This window comes from Gymnoscopelus microlampas, assembly GCF_963454915.1.
Source record: "Gymnoscopelus microlampas genome assembly, chromosome: 12".
NCBI lineage: Eukaryota > Metazoa > Chordata > Actinopteri > Myctophiformes > Myctophidae > Gymnoscopelus > Gymnoscopelus microlampas.
Window position 1 is genome coordinate 31,617,777 of NC_139949.1, and position 16,167 is coordinate 31,633,943.

At 38.4% G+C, this 16,167-nt stretch overlaps 1 protein-coding gene across 4 annotated transcripts in view; it reads left to right on the forward strand.

Moving 5' to 3' along the window:
- npas2 (neuronal PAS domain protein 2) overlaps positions 1–10,619 on the forward strand; it is a 49,873-nt gene extending 39,254 nt beyond the window's left edge. For 2 of the 4 annotated variants that reach the window (XM_084073666.1, XM_084073667.1), the window contains exons 15-21: positions 68–150; positions 963–1,244; positions 1,854–2,051; positions 2,544–2,728; positions 6,230–6,325; positions 6,831–7,041; positions 7,568–10,619. In XM_084073666.1, coding sequence (XP_083929792.1) covers positions 68–150; positions 963–1,244; positions 1,854–2,051; positions 2,544–2,728; positions 6,230–6,325; positions 6,831–7,041; positions 7,568–7,768 — 1,256 coding nt within the window. In that variant the 3' untranslated portion in view covers positions 7,769–10,619. The remainder of the gene's footprint in view (positions 1–67; positions 151–962; positions 1,245–1,853; positions 2,052–2,543; positions 2,729–6,229; positions 6,326–6,830; positions 7,042–7,567) is intronic. The other 2 variants (XM_084073668.1, XM_084073669.1) reach the window with 2 other exon arrangements.
- Positions 10,620–16,167: the final 5,548 nt, after the last annotated feature.

The window sequence follows — 16,167 nt, forward strand, 5'->3', positions numbered from 1 at the left end:
TAATTTTTCTTTAATTTAATTTAATATTTGTGCCAGTGTGTTCATACGTGAGCGATCTTTCTCCCAGCAGCTAACTCCTACACAGAAGCATGCACACCATCCATTGGGATGGACAAGACTTCTACCAGACTTCAGCCAAGCAGTTCAAAGGTCAGTCCACCCATTATTTATGGAAGCTTGTCAGTCTCTCACAGGTCAGGCCATCCATTATTTCAGTATTTGAAAAACTAAGTACTGTAGTCACTGGGAAAACAACAACTGCATGACCAGACAACATGTTGTGCTGAGGGTTTGTGCCGCTGAACCTCACATCTCTTTATTCCCCCCTTGTAGACTTTGGTACAAAGACAAAATTATTTTGACCTCCTTCCCCAACTGAGCCTCCCCCTTTCTCCTATCTACAGAAAGCAAGTAATGGTTAGTGTTTAGTCATCCTCTCCCTCCTGTCACCACCCATTCTTCTGTGTCTATGGTCTTCCATTATGATAGTTACTTACCCCGCCCTTTACTTCCTCTGTCATTTATTTTGTGTACAAATGCTTCCAGCCTAGCTGCGGAATTACACCGTATACCCGGGTTTTCCATTTGAAAGATCCATGCACATGTACACAAAAAAATAGAGCTCAATAGATGATGTGGATTTTGTGACACTGGCATTTATCTGGTCACAAATCACAAATAAATACATTCTTAGTATTGGACGTTTCCATAAACGTCCATAAATAAAATAAATAAACAACTTCCCTGCCACTTTTGTAACTTATCCAAAGACACCTTTAGCTGAAGTATACCAGACCCTTAATTGGTCAATGTTTACACTCTCATAGCTCAGTTAACACTGAGGAATTTGCTGTGTATCTGACCCTGGTAAGTACATCCATCTTCTCCTATGATGATTGTGGGTTATGTGCTCCCAGCAGCAGCAGCAACAGCAGCAGCAGCAGCAGCAGCAACAACAGCAGCAGCAGCAGCAGCAGCAGCAGCAGCAACAACAACAACAACAGCAGCAGCAGCAGCAGCAGCAGCAGCAGCAGCAGCAACAGCAGCAGCAGCAGCAGCAACAGCAGCAGCAACAGCATCAACCGCAACAGTCCATGTATGACCTTCAACAGCCTCAGCTCGGTGTGATGAATCAGTTGAAGGAGCAGCTGGAGGAGAGGACACGGATCCTGCAAAATGACATAAAGACACAGCAGCAGGAGCTGCATGATATCAAGGAAAAGCTACAGCTTGCTAATCTCCAGGTAACACTCCTGCAGATGACTGCAAATCCTCCCGATTGGAGCCTGAAGATAGCCTTCCTAAATGGGGAGATAGAAAAAGCATGTTGAACTTTAAAGGTGTAAAAATATTATATTATATATTTGTTAATTGATAAAGTGTCAATAAAAAACAACAATTGTATAAGTATTTAATCCAAATAATTGTGTGGGCTTATATGCAACACATGTGGGCTTAAAGGGTACATGTGTGCCTTATATCTATCTTTGACTTGATATCCAATTTACTGGCAAATAATTTGAATACCTATCAGAAATGTTTCCATTTAAAGATTTTGGTGGGCTGAATTGGGTCACTTCCCCTACATATGTACAACTACAAAGTTAGTACCTACAATATGGCTACAAAATATCAGATGCAATATCTAATAATATATTGTGTATGCTTATGTATAGCACTTTGGAATTGCCTTTGTGTAAGAAATGGGCTATACTTGTTAGGTACTATGTACAGTTCAACATTACATTGCACCAGATTATAGATACAAAGCTAAGCATAATTTTTAGTCCCATCTAGTAGTTATGTTTCAGTTTAACCCCTGCTCTCTGTCTCTCTCTATGGGTAAACATTAGATGCTTTTACAGCAGCCTATTCACAGTGACTTCAGCCAAGCCCAACAACCCCAGCAGCAGGGTCCAGGAAGGCCCACTCAGCAGAGCCAGTCTGGAGTAATCAGGCAGATCTCTGGCCACCCAAAACAGCAGGCCGGTGGTGGCCACAGTTCAACCCCTCACTCTCTGGTCAGAGAGCACAGCTCACCCTCTCCTCAGGTATTACACTGCTTTAGGCGGAGAGTTCTTTTGTGGGCATCCCACTAATTAGTTCTTAAGCTGGTTAAATAAAGTTACGTACGTAAAATGAACAAAAGAGTGCTTTCAGGCAAAATCAGTGCTATTTTTTATTCATTTTAGTAGTCTTTGTTTTAGCGGCACCACTTGTAGCTCTGTTGTTATTACGTTTGTCTATTAAATTAGCGTACATTTCCGGTACATTTCTGGTGCCTACTGTACGTCATTTTGGGTCACACCTGAGAATTAAAAAATGTTTTTAATCGTGTTTAGAGAAGAACACACATTTATGTGGAATGGTTATTGTGAAAAATAACTTGTTTAATTGAATAAGTTAGTATGACTTTAACTTGGCTCTAAACACTAATAGAATATATTGACTTCTAACTTAGTTCAGTCAACTACAGTCAGTTAGGTCACATGACCAGGTAGCAGATTGACCTGGGTCTTCTTATGTTCTTGTCTTTAATGCAGGTCCAGCAGAGGCTTGTGCGCAGTGGGCAGATCCAGTCAGTCAGTCTGCCAGTGCAGACTCACACCAGTCTGACCATGCCCTTCTACAGCAATCCCATGATGTTCTCTCAGACCAACGCAAGGCCTCTGCAGGATGCAAACCAAAGACACATAGATAACGAGTTCAACCAGGATGGACAACTACGGTGAGTAGTTTATTCCTTGCTGGAAAGTCACATAATGGCCCACTCATATCCATTATTTACAGCAGTGGTTCTCAAACCTTTTTAATTATAAGGACCCTCATAACTCTCAGAGGTGGTCCATTTGGAATCCCCTCAAGGGCCCCTGAGGGTCCTTTGACCCAACTTTGATAACCACTGATTCAAAGGATTTTCCCATAACATAGTAGTCCTACTCACCCATGTGTCCTGCGAACATCGCAGTTGAGGATGCTATACTGGAAGTATAGATTATATAGAGCCGATTCAGTTGAATTCACTCTAACAAAGTTAGAAACACCAAGCTACATTGGGGTAGTGGTTTAAAATGCAAATCATTCAAGTTTTTATACACAAGGGGTTGTGTTTAGGTATTTTGTTTTTCTAGTTTTGTTTGTAATTTGCACACAAAGATACAGGTTTACAATTAACAATAAATTATCTAGAAATGAGCATATATGATCTTGTTATTAGTAAGTCGAGCAGCAGTGTTCTGTTTCAACTGCAGGTGTAAAGATACTAGTATAATCCTGTTGAGACATAAGTACTTTAATCCTTGATATATTCTTCAGGTGATAGTAGACTGACTTTGTAAGTGATGTAGTCGTTGAAATTGTAGTTCATGACAACACCAAGACCTCTGACTTGGGTAATAGCTTTTAACATTACCAATTGAAATTGAGCACTTAATTTTTGTTGTTCTTCCTTGGCTTCAAAATCAATTACTTGTTTTGTCTTTGTTTGTTTGAATACATTTCTGTCACATCCATACATATACAGTATTGGATCCCATATCCCTGATATGGTTATGTAAATCTGTGTCGTCTGCATAATCATGGTAACATTTTGTTGTTTTCCATAATGTGAGCCAGTGAGAGCATGTACGTAGATGTTGAACAGAAGAGGCCCCAGAATGGTACTCTGCTTTAGATTTTTGTCCGCTCAGATGTGTTATTACCTACTATAGACACAAAGTAGTCCCTGTCCTGTAAGTATGATTCAAACCAATTTAGTGCTGTGCCAGAAAGTCCCTCCTAGTTTTCCAGTCGGTCTAGTATGTGGTTGACTGTGTCGAATGCAGCACTGAGATCCAGTAATACTAAGACTGAAATTCGGCCACTGTCTGTGATTAAGTGGTTGGCATTGAAGACCTTAACAAGAGCAGTCTCAGTGCAGTGGTTTGGTTGAAATCTGACTGGAAGGCATAAAAGCAGTTGTTTCATTCTAAGAAGTTGTTCAGTTGTTGAAAGACATTTAGTGTTTGAACGATTTTAACTTCAAAACAGGAGGTTTGATAGACCTTTTCACAACAAATAGTTGTGTAATGTTACTTCCTTCACCTTCCAGGTGTTAACGATACTAATTAAGGCTCTGTACCATTAATGTGTAGCAGAGCCTTTACAGTAAGCCATCATAAACAATAGCCAGATCCCAATAGTGAAATTTCCTCCAGCATGGCAGTGTTACAGTGAATTAGCTGACCTGCTGAAATAATTGACCATCTTGTGGTCTTCACATAATGCACATTGAGGTCTTGCAATATGTGGCCTAAACACCACTAGGTTTATCACTTTTAATAAACAAGCAGCAGTGATGATTTTTGATCGGACATTGAGGTTACATGAAGTCCTCAAGATGGCCACCAATTTTACAGTAACATCTGGAAGATTTGAGTGGAGCACAACTTAATTAGTATCATGGTAACACCTGTGGAGGAAGTCTTACAGAAATAAGTTATGTTAATGACTGCAGAGAAATTGTACTATTGTTTATTCGTGGCATGTTTAGATTATAATTTTTTAAGAGCGGCTTGATGACCTATGGGAAGAAAGGTGTTTCAAGAGACATGCATGTTGACAATTTGTAGAATATCTGAGATACCATTTTGTGCATCACCACAACCTCAATCACCACAACCTTAGTAATATTCAGACCCTTAGAGATTTTATGTCCACTCCAGAGTGTGCCCCTGTTGTGTGTGGGTTCCATCATGTGCTGATTCAGTCCATATTATCAGGAACACACCGTTCATTACAGTCCTTTTGTCCTGGGGGTTATCAACATGGATGTGAAAATCATCAACAATAACTATTGTTGCTTTAGCTGCAGTTCTCACCACTGTTCTAGCAACAACTTTTGCAAGATCTCCGATCTGAGTCTGGGTGGGGGGTAAGTTTGATCGCACCATTGACCATCTCTTTCATCTGGCCAATGAATTCTAAAGGGGGGGGAAAGGGTGACTGGAGATTAGGGTGATCTGGATGGGGTTTGGGGGTGAAGAAGGGAATCCTCACAGTGTTGGTGAGTGGGGTGGAGAAAACTCTTGCTCTTGGCTCATCATAAGTGAACGCTTATGTATAACGCTATCTTCAGGCGGGGGCTGAGGTGGCTCTTTTTCAAGGTTTCTCCCGCATTGTTATCTCTGATTGTTTTGATTTCTTTTGTCTCTTGTCATTGGCAGAGGGAACAGATGGGTGATGCAGGAAGTTGTTTACTCCTGACTTGTTGAGGCGAATTCCATCTACCTTTAAAAGATATCCCATAAAAAATAAAATTCACTGAATAGACAGTACGTAGTTGAAAACTGTTTGTTAAGTGCAGACAATTTGCTGAATCTCTCAGCACATCTTCTGTCTGGCCACTGATAACCCCCTCAACATTCAAAGAGCTGACCATGTTCAAAAGACCAGTGAAGTCTTGTTTCTGTACTTCAGACTGTTTCTCAATATTATTGGTCCGTAACTGTATGTTCGGTGGGCTCGCTCAACCCCAACAATCATTACAGTATTATATTAGAGATGGGAAACTTTAGGTTTAAGGTTGAAAATGGTTTCCTTTACAGCAGGTATTACCCGAGAGATAGTTAATTTGAGGTAATGTTAAAATGGTTGATGTTTAGGCATTACATTGCTGATGGTTAATTTGAGGCATAGCATGGGTTTGGCTAATGCTTCCAAGGTTCACAACCACCTTAGTGGTGGGGGAAAAGGGTACATCTTACTGAACAAGTTATGGTATAGCGACACCTTCAGTGATAGTGGCAAATCAAATGGGTGTGCTGAACTGGGCGATCACAAATGGACCCAAACATTATTTACATGGAATGTTAGCCAAACAATCAGTCGGCTGGAAATGTAATTTATTGATAAGCAATTTTAAACTCTAGATCTAGTATTATATTATCCTCAAACTTTTCCATATTTTTCTTTCACATTTTGTTTGCTCAGTTCATGAAATGCAAAACTCATGTCCTCAGCCAACAGCACATAATGTGAATGGCATAATGGAAAACAGAATCATCATCAGTGAGCTTAAAGATAGATATTTGTAATTTGCAGGTTTTCTGTGTAATTTTCCCATGAAGTTAAAGCGAAATAATGGCATGAATAGTAAGCTAACGACCCAGTGATATAATAGATTACATGTCAAGATTTTATGGCATCAAGTCAGGTTTCTAGCTCTTAAAAAAAGGTTTCTCTCCTGCAGCATGCTTCTCAATCAGCCTGCAGTGCAGACGCTGGTTTCCAATAGCAGTGTAAGCTCCCAGCCTTCTCAATGCAACACAGGCATCCAACAACCCAAGTGAGTGTGATGGGCTAGATGTATCCTCCACACACAAATTCATTTTGAACCACCATTTTTCTCAGATGCCATATTTTCATTGCTGTGTAACATGGAAAGAGACATATTTTTTTCACTTTAGCATAGTTGTGTGTTCTGATATACCAGTGGTTTTCAAACAGTTTATGCCCAAGGCACAACAATGGGCAAGTCAAAATCTCAAGGCACACCTGTATTCATAGAGAAAATAGCTGACCTAAAAGCTTGTAGAAACCTCTGTGAAAAGAGAAAAAAATAAAATAGAGAGACACCAGTCTGACAGTGGTGAAAACATTTTGTTTAGTTGAATCTATATTATTGCAATAATAATGTGTGGTAACTTGTCACAAAATCCCAAAGCACACCTGGACTTGTCTCACGGCACACCGTTTGGGAACCACTGTGACATATGTACCGACTGCACATCTGGAGGCTAAAAACGACGTAATGGCGTGTACATGACATGTTGGTTATGCCCTCTGCACAGGTATACGCTGGAGCAGCAGATGATGGCGCCTTCGTTCTCCATGCAGCAGGTCAACTGCAACGCTGTTCTGGTCCCGTCTCCGGTCTTCACGTCCCCCATCATGATCCCACACAACAGTTTCATCACACACCAGGCCCAGCCAGGCTACCACACACAGCCCCAAGCCTCGCAGCAATCACTACAACTACAGCAGCCCCACCAGTTCTTTCAGGTAAAAATAGAATATCGGCAATAACAATATGGTAACCTGAGGGCCGGGGCCCACTGGCCGTGAGGATATTGCAATGGAATAAATGGCAAAACACTAAGATTTAAATGATAATTTGAAATATAATATATCCCTGAGCAATTCCCTCAGAAAGCCAACTGTGTGGCTGAGATAAAAAGATATAAAATTAGATATAAAATAGCAAATATAGCAGATCTACAAGCTCAAAATGCATCGCTTTGAGCTTGTAGGTCTGCTATTTTGTTACTTTTGTGTGACAGTATAGTATGATGAAGTAGGGGATATATTTACGAAAAAACTAAACGTTGAAATATGGAGATACAAGGTTTCTGCCCTGACAACAACGATATGGATTTAAGAAAAGCGAGTGCTTTGTAGTGCTTTATACATCATCCATATACTGTACATTCCATGTACATTCATCCATGTCCAGTATGTGGTTGAGCTACAGTGCAGAGCCACAGTATATTTGTCACTCATATACTGTACTCTGCTTTTAATGCCATAGATGCAGACTCAAGGACTCCTACATGGTGGATCCACTCAAGCATTCTTACACGCGACTACAGTTCCACAACAAAGTACTATGGGATATATCCAGCAGCAGCCACAAGCACAGCAACAGTCACAACAGCAACAACGGCAACTCCACCATTCCCAAAATCAGACTGGCAGCCTTTCAGACTTCCGAAATATGCTCACTCGGTAGCCCTTTGAACTCAATGAGCTCTGAGATATCATTCAAAATGGTCGCAGTTTAGGTGAAATAGCGTCACAGCATTGAAAGAGACAAGTCTTGGCGTCAAGCTCTGTGTTCTGTGCCAGAGCTTATTTCTACAGCAAGATTGCTTGTAGTGACCTTACATTTGAAAAAGAAGTCACCTTTTACATGAATTTGTTTCTACACCAATTCCAAAAAAAAAAAAAAATCAATGACATGGCTGGAACAAGAGGATTATCAGAATGCTTAACAAAACGCTTCTTTCACATGTTTACATGCTGAAGATTTTGTTCCCTCAAGTGTCTCTAGCTGTATGTTTGTTCCATCCTCTGTTGTCCTGAAGTACCTCCATTAGTCGATAAATGGAAATTACATTTTCTAAGTAAAGGGTGGTATAATTTTGATAGCCTTCTACCAACATCAACGCATCGTCCCAGACTTTCTACTCTCCGAACATAGTTCAGAGCCTCTGAACATTGGCCAATGGAGGTGTATGGAAAGGTCCACTTGCCGCAATCAAAATATGGTTCATTTATGAAGCAAGGGAATGTTGCACCTTACTTACAGTCAGGTACACAACCCTTTTGCCCTGAAACCTATGATATGTTTTATAATGAGGTCACTAAAGATGTTTTTAATCCTAAACTTCAGATTCTTTACCACTTAAACCCTCTATTCTTAGTAAATCGGACCTGAGACTGTGAGAATCCTGCTGCTCCTGTGAGAAATGTAGTTGGGCCGCTTCCTTCAGTCTACACCAAATCTCTTCGCCAAAAATAATCGTTCTAAATTGGCTATTTTTGGATAATGTTCCCCCCAGAATAGGCATGCTGGGGTTTTTATCTGTAATTAAACAAATTTCAGAGGGACTTTATTGAAATGTGCTACACTAGGAAGCCTGGGCAATATATACCTTCATTATTAAACACAAAAATCTAGATTTTTAAAGCCTGAAGCCTAATTTATACATTGTCATACAATGGTGTTGCTGCTGTAAATAATTGATTTGGAACTGAATCAGTTATTTTTGGTAAGCGACACTGTCGTATGATGAAGTATAAATTTGGCTTAAATCTGGGATTGAAGGGGTGCCATGATTGTATCATGACAGAAAAGCACTAAAATTAAGCTTGTGAGTAGCCTACTTTTGTTGAGTGGTGGAGCAGAATCTTGAAGTGAGACATGGCTTACAAGTGGAGGTAAAAATGTGCCTTTAACAACCATGGTAATTACATGGTGTGGTTTGCTGGTATTGTCTGATGGCTTTAAAAATCCAGCTCAGGTCCTTTGAAATAGTTATATTTTCATAAGTAATCATTTATTATTTTCCACATACATTTTGAAAAACAAAATACCATTTAGATTTGTATTGGATATATTTGTCACAACAATGCTTTTTGCAACTTTTCCATTTTCAATCAGCATTTCTTTTAACAGACTTGTAATGTCTGTTATAATGGTTTCTTCAGTGTTTCCCTGTTTCAGAAAACTGTTTAAATGTGGTTTATTTATTAATATATTTTAAAATATGGGGTGTCGAAAATTATTATATGGGCAAATTAGTTTTATATGTTATATTTATGCATTGAGGCATTAAAGATAAACACTGCAGTCTTAATGCCTTAAACCTTTTTAAACTTTGTTCATCGTAGAATGCTTTGAACAGGAGAAAAACATGCACAAACGGTTGCCTTTTCCTGGGGAGATGTGTGTTAACGGAATGATGTTCTCATGGTGCCCTGCAAATTGTTTTCTTTTTCCTTTCTTATTTATTTATTTTCTATTTTTAAAGACAACAAATTCTGTGTTTTTCTCCACTCTGAGGTCATGCAATTATTCTGATCAAAATCAAACTAGAGCTGCAGCGAGCTATGGAATCAGCCTATTGCTACTTATTGAAAGTCAGTTTCATTCAAAAAGAGAAGTACACACATGGCAAATATCAACAATGAACTCAACATATAGGCTCTGCAGAGCACAGAATTATAACAAAAGATTAAAGCAAGAAACACAGAAAGAACTGAGGTTGGCAAATCGTACTTCTTCAAAAAGCGAACACAGAAAATGATACATTGTGTCCTACCATGAACTTGACATTAAAGGAACACTCCACTGTCAAATTTGCGATGTCTCTATGATAAATATATGTACAAAATTGTAGTGTGAAATGAAAAAGTGGAGTATTCCTTTAACAATCAAAAGTACCAGCAACCAGTTTATAGCTTAACTTACCCAAGGAACTACAATAATCAACACCGTATCACAATTCCTTTACACAGTATCATGTAAATTGAATGCTGCCACGATTAAGGCATAATTGAAAGAAGAAAACGGTGTAATCAAACATGAATTATGTTGCTTATTCATACCACTACATTTCTTCAGGTTGTTTCTAAAGGAAAAAAGCATACTAATGACTTATTCTTTTCATAATGTTCTGCATACATTTTAGGCAGTTTGTACTGTTTGCCAAGATCTTTTTAAGCAAGAGACTGCTGCTATGGCTAAGAAATTAATTAGGCATGCAACCATTTATCAGACTTCATAATCAGGCTCCTAACTTCACAACAGTAATTTCCGAATTGATTATGTTTTGCAGGCTTAATTGTATTTATTTGAAGAAGACTACTTGTGCTATTGTCCCCTGAATGCGTTTTTCAGAGAAGTGCTAGTTTGTTTCCCTGGCTGCAGCATTTTAAGGGTTAGATAATTAAGAAGGTAATATGGCAAACCTTGTTTGGCCTAAGCTTTTCTCAGAATACAATATCAATCAGAATCAGATGTATTTGTCAATTAGGGCGAAATTCATTTTCGAGCAAGCTCCATCATTTCATTGTTTTCCAGGAACGAAAGAAAAAACAGGGGGGGGGGACAAAGAGAGGGAAAGATATAGGAGAAAAAATATATTTACATACACATAGCATAATAAGAAGCAGGATTGTACGTAATGTTAGACATGAGGTGCAAAAGGTAGCAGCACAACAGTAGGTTCACATAAGAAGGTAGCCACATAAGGCAATAATAATAATAAAAATAATAATACAATCTTAGAGAAAATCCTTTAACAAATGTTGTGAAGTTTGGAGTGGAGTTTTACAGTCTCCTTGCTAGTTGCATGGCATGTATGGGTTATGGTGTCTTGTCACCTGACTTCAGGAATAACTCCTGAAATACACCGTACAAAATACACTAGAATCTTTACACTTTCTTTTATAAATGACAATCAAACCAACCACTTACAGCAGTATTAAGTGATTGCCTCTGCCAGAATCATAAACATAATACAATGAATAATATTAACTCTAGCTTGTTCACTTGTCCCATGGGTTCCATAGTTGTGCAGTTCTCTTGGTTTATTTCTTTCCCCAGAAATTTTCACTGTGGAACATATGATTATACTACAATTTCTAAAAGGGGTTCTTACTGGTCAATGTGACGGTTCTTAATGTCTTGGCTACCTCAGCTTCAGACATTAATTTGCAAGTTACCATTTGTCTCTCATGGCCGCTGTCATGTACAGTAGACTAGTGCCATTCATATTGGCTAAAGACACTCTTTTTTGAGCATGTACGTTCAGTGCCGTTTTACACTTTACTATGTGCAATGTCAGTTTTAAAAAGACGAATGTTAATTTATACTTTTTAAATTATGTTTCCGAAGAGATGGACTCTGTATACTATAGAGTTTATAAAAAGCCAATGTAAATTATATGGAAAAATATGTATTTTTTTATGAAAGTATCTTTAACATTCCTTCAACCATTAATATCAGCAGTATCTTACAAGGGGTGCAAATTGTATCCACTAAGGACTATTAGGATATTGTTCAGATGGGTCTGCCTGGCCAAGAATGTGATGGGTGATGGCATGGAATTAGTAAAGAGGGGGCGGTTGTCGGTCAAACTGAAGGTTTTTACCCTCCAGGCCTCCAGGCAATAATATGAGATGTACATTATTTGAAAAATACAACTTTGTTCATTTGATAGTTGTGTAAAATGTGACCCTTCAGATTAACTGAATACTACAGAGACAAACGAAAACCAGTGTCATCTTTTTTTCCCCCCAAAGACTGTACTAATGTAAAATGATGGAAATTGAGACGTGTATTGATGAATGATGTGGTGCTTTTTCTTGGCATCATTTAAGTCAATTTATCCTTATAGAAGCAATGGTAAATAAATACCAAGAATTATAATGTTATTTTCACAGAATTTTGATCTCAGAATGCTTATCTCCTCCTGCAAGACAATATCCACAGAATAATGGTACATTAATGGACAGTCCCAGCCATACAAGCACCAAGACCGCTGTGTATGAGACTTCAGAGGGGAGGATTGTATGTTCACTGGCCACTCCTTGTGTGGGGATCTGTCACAGAATAGTACCCACTGGAGCTTAAAAGTCAGTGCTCAGGACCCATCAGGGCATCAGGGCAGACAAAGGGAAATGTTAACAGGGTTATTTTATTAGAGGAACACCTAGTCATTTGGAACCTTACCTTTTTATCACGAGTCAAATGCACAGTGGGAGGAATCAAATGGCTTCATGGGATTGTTTCAAACAGATGTCTTCAAAGAAGAGTCATTAACTTTGAGAGCACCACCATCAATAGTTATTTTTGTGGATTAATTCCAATAGAATTGTTTACATTGGTACATAGTTGCCAAGGTGCAGTAAAGCTGTTCTGGGAATTTGTGCAGGGTCTGTGTCATATACTGTCATATACTGTCATGACATGTCATGTTTCCTTGATTTTGGCAGTTCCTTTCTTCTTTTAAAGGGAATTCTCTTACTAAAATGTCCCAATATGTTTTCCCCCTTTGTGTTGAGATTTGACATAATTAGCTCTCGAAAGTAAGATAACAATCCATGGCATCATTAAATGCATACCTCATGATTGTTAAAAGAACATTGTATAGACAGCTATACCCATATATTTGATGTTAAACACATAGATGCTAAAAGTTAAACCTAAAATACTAAGGTTTTTTTCAAATCTTGCTGAATTCTACTTGTAAAACATTTTAATAGTTTTCCCTTCATTGAAAAATCTATTCAAAGACCAGATATTATCTATATACATACCCTATGAAATGATTAATTGCCTTAGAGGTTTGAAGAAATAACGATTTGCCTGATAATTAAACAGATTGAAAAACGGCTGGTGAATCACCGTAACAGCTTGTGTATTCTGATCATGGGTTAAGCCATGAATTGGTAATAATTTAGCTTTAGATGACTCACCCCTTTCTCACCATTTGTCAGTGATATGGCAGAATGTTGAGAGCCACTGAGCCATTGCTCTCCCAAACAGTACACTGTAAAATCCTGTTAATTTAACTCGGAGTGTACAAATGCTTCCATTTGTGCACTTTGAGTTAAATGATCACTCAGGACTTTATTGTGTAATCGTCGCATGTTTTTTATTTCAATTTGAAACTGTTCATGTTTTTTGAAGGCATGTGATTTTAATCACATTTTAATCACTACTTTTATCTAGGAAAAAAAGAGTAGACAGTCATGTAATGTTTTGTATATAATTTACCAGGTTATGAACAAAGCAGACCTGGTACAACAGCCATTTCTGCAGTTGCAATGCAGGAAAATAAACATTGAATATATTGTAAAATAGAATGTACAAACATTTAGAATATATACTTGTATATTTTATATGTCAAATAGATTACACATATGTTACATGATTTTAAAATTAAAGTAATTTTGTAAGATTATGAAGTGTCTTATTAGGGGAAGTGATACTTTCTTCTGAGTTCAAGTTGATGTTGCACAGTCACTTGTATGGCTTGGTCTTTTGTTCTGTATTTACAGTACCATCAAAATAAGCTTTAAAATGTTAATATTGTTTTAAAAGAAAAATAATAAATATGTTTACATACTGACATCATGTAGATTGCTATATTGAATATTTATAAGTCAACCTTGATATTATGAAATATTTCCAAATAAATATGTTCAAACATTTACCATGAGAGAATTGCTTATCAAGTCAATAATTTATTCTCAGCTGTCACAAATATTTTAAAATATGCTCTCTGCTCCTAGGGTTAGGAAACAAATGAACACTGTACCGTAGGCCTACTGTGCTGTTCCTGCCAAAGTGTGTGCTTAACTTCAGCTCAACAGAGCTAAACTCCACTTCCCCATAGAAATAAGACAAAATCCAATTGTGACATAAGATCGGTTCTTTTACTGATGATTCTTCATCTCTTACAGGGTCATGGAATAAAAACAAACATACATAGGCCTACAACATGAAATGATGTATTGTCCTCTTTACAGTAGCTTGTAAATACAATTGTTTTTTTAATACAAAATAACCATTAACTGCTGAACATGAACGTATTTATGCATAGAAGCTACATGAAATTGTCACTACAACATGAATTTACGGCTTCCAAATGAATTATAACTGGTGAAAGTACAGTAAGTAGAAGGTAAGTAGAAAAGCATCACATTGGGCACAGAGATGAAGAGGATTCTCTTTGCTGCTACAAACTAAAATGATGTTTGCAAGCCCTCACAGCTGTTTTTTTATCAAGTGCAATCACCTAAACTCACATACCTGCCTTTACTAATGTCACAATCACCTCTACTCATCAAGAGGGCCTTTCAATCTAAAAGGTACTTGTCTTTTTTTCGAAATAAAGTCATTCCAACAGCATAAAATAAAAATGACTTATAAGACAAAACAGTACATTGTGTCCCACCACGGAATTTGTGGCAGTTTAGTCGATTTGTGACATGAACCATATTAATCAATTCTAAATATTATTACATGCATCACTATTTGGTCCTATTCTGAACGTTTTGCTATCTGATCCTTAATACCCACTGCGAAGGCTCTCAAGCAGTTCTTGAGGCCACTGGCCCTAGTGGCAGAGTTCCATTTGTACACTCTCAGAGTTACAAACCTATAAGGTTTTATTTGGACCCCTGGTGGTCCCGGGATCTACATTGACACAGAGATCTACATAGGGGAATAAAACACACATTTATTCATAATGCATATTCATTTATAGATAGATAATAGGTATTACATTTAATATGTAAATCCGACTGGACCCCTCCAGGCTGGCAGCTGTTATGTTACCTCCACTGACCTTGCTTATTGACCTATCAGGAGGTGCATTCTATTCAAAGACGGTACTGTATGCGCAGGTGCACATTGGATTTGAGAATGTGGAAAACGACAGCTGCAATGATTGTTAGGCCATAACAAAAATGTTAAAGTCAATACCAGAAAACATGCACAGCACCTCAAGGAGCTTCATGAGCAGTATTCTGAAACAACTGGACACCCGGCAAGCCTCCGAGTCCTGCTGGTCTATGTCTGGGTTGCTACGTGTACCTCTACAGGCCGCCTTCTGGACATTGCACAATGAATCTTTTGCAAAGCAGTTTTTGTAGATAAATAGGATGAAGTGAATTATTTGACTTTGTCCCTTAAGAGTGTACTGCTTTGGTTCCTGGTTTTCACAGACAATGTGGGATTTTGTAGCCCACAAAATAGGAGAAAATGTTTTTAAAGCAGCAGCATTTATGTTCTGTGTTCTTGAATAGCTTTGTTGTCCGATTGCAGGTTGACAAGGCCAATATTTCAACAGTACTGTAACTGGAGTAACTGATACTATGAATTGGGCTGGTATGCCCTCTGCTGACAAGTTGAGAGTGACTTGCAGTGATTCATTCTGATAGTAAAATGTGACACAGCTGCTTGTAATGCAGCTGGTATTCTGTATCTGTAAACATACATAATGTGAATGTAACTTGGCTAATTCAGTCTAGCGTTAACCTTAAAGATGAGCTCTTCTATAGCTTTAAGCTAGACTTCAATGCTGTGCAGAGGATCATTTGGCACAAGGCTGCATATTGAGGCAAGAGAATAATGGGGGCTCTTACAATCCATGACATGTCTTGATGTGATACATAAGAATTTGTTTTTCATAGGCTACCATTAACCACCTTTGCAAGGTTATATGCAGAATCGCCAAAGTCAAATAAAAGTCCATGAAAATTAGGTGAGTGTGGCAGAGATGGGTAGGGTTGGGATTTGGTCAGTGTGTGTGTGTGTGTGTGTGTGTGTGTGTGTGTGTGTGTGTGTGTGTGTGTGTGTGTGTGTGTGTGTGTGTGCGCGCGCGCGCGCGCGTGCGTGCGGGTGTGTGTGTGTGTGTGCGTGTGCGTGTGCGTGTGCGTGTGCGTGTGTGTGTCTGTGTCTGTGTGTGTGTGTGTGTGTGTGTGCGTGCGTGCGGTCCATTCGGACAATGAGGCCTGATTTATATGTCACACACCAACATGCTAACAAGTATAAATCAGACATAAGGGAAAACAGTGATCTTTTATATTCAGCTCAATTGTATTAAAGGCACA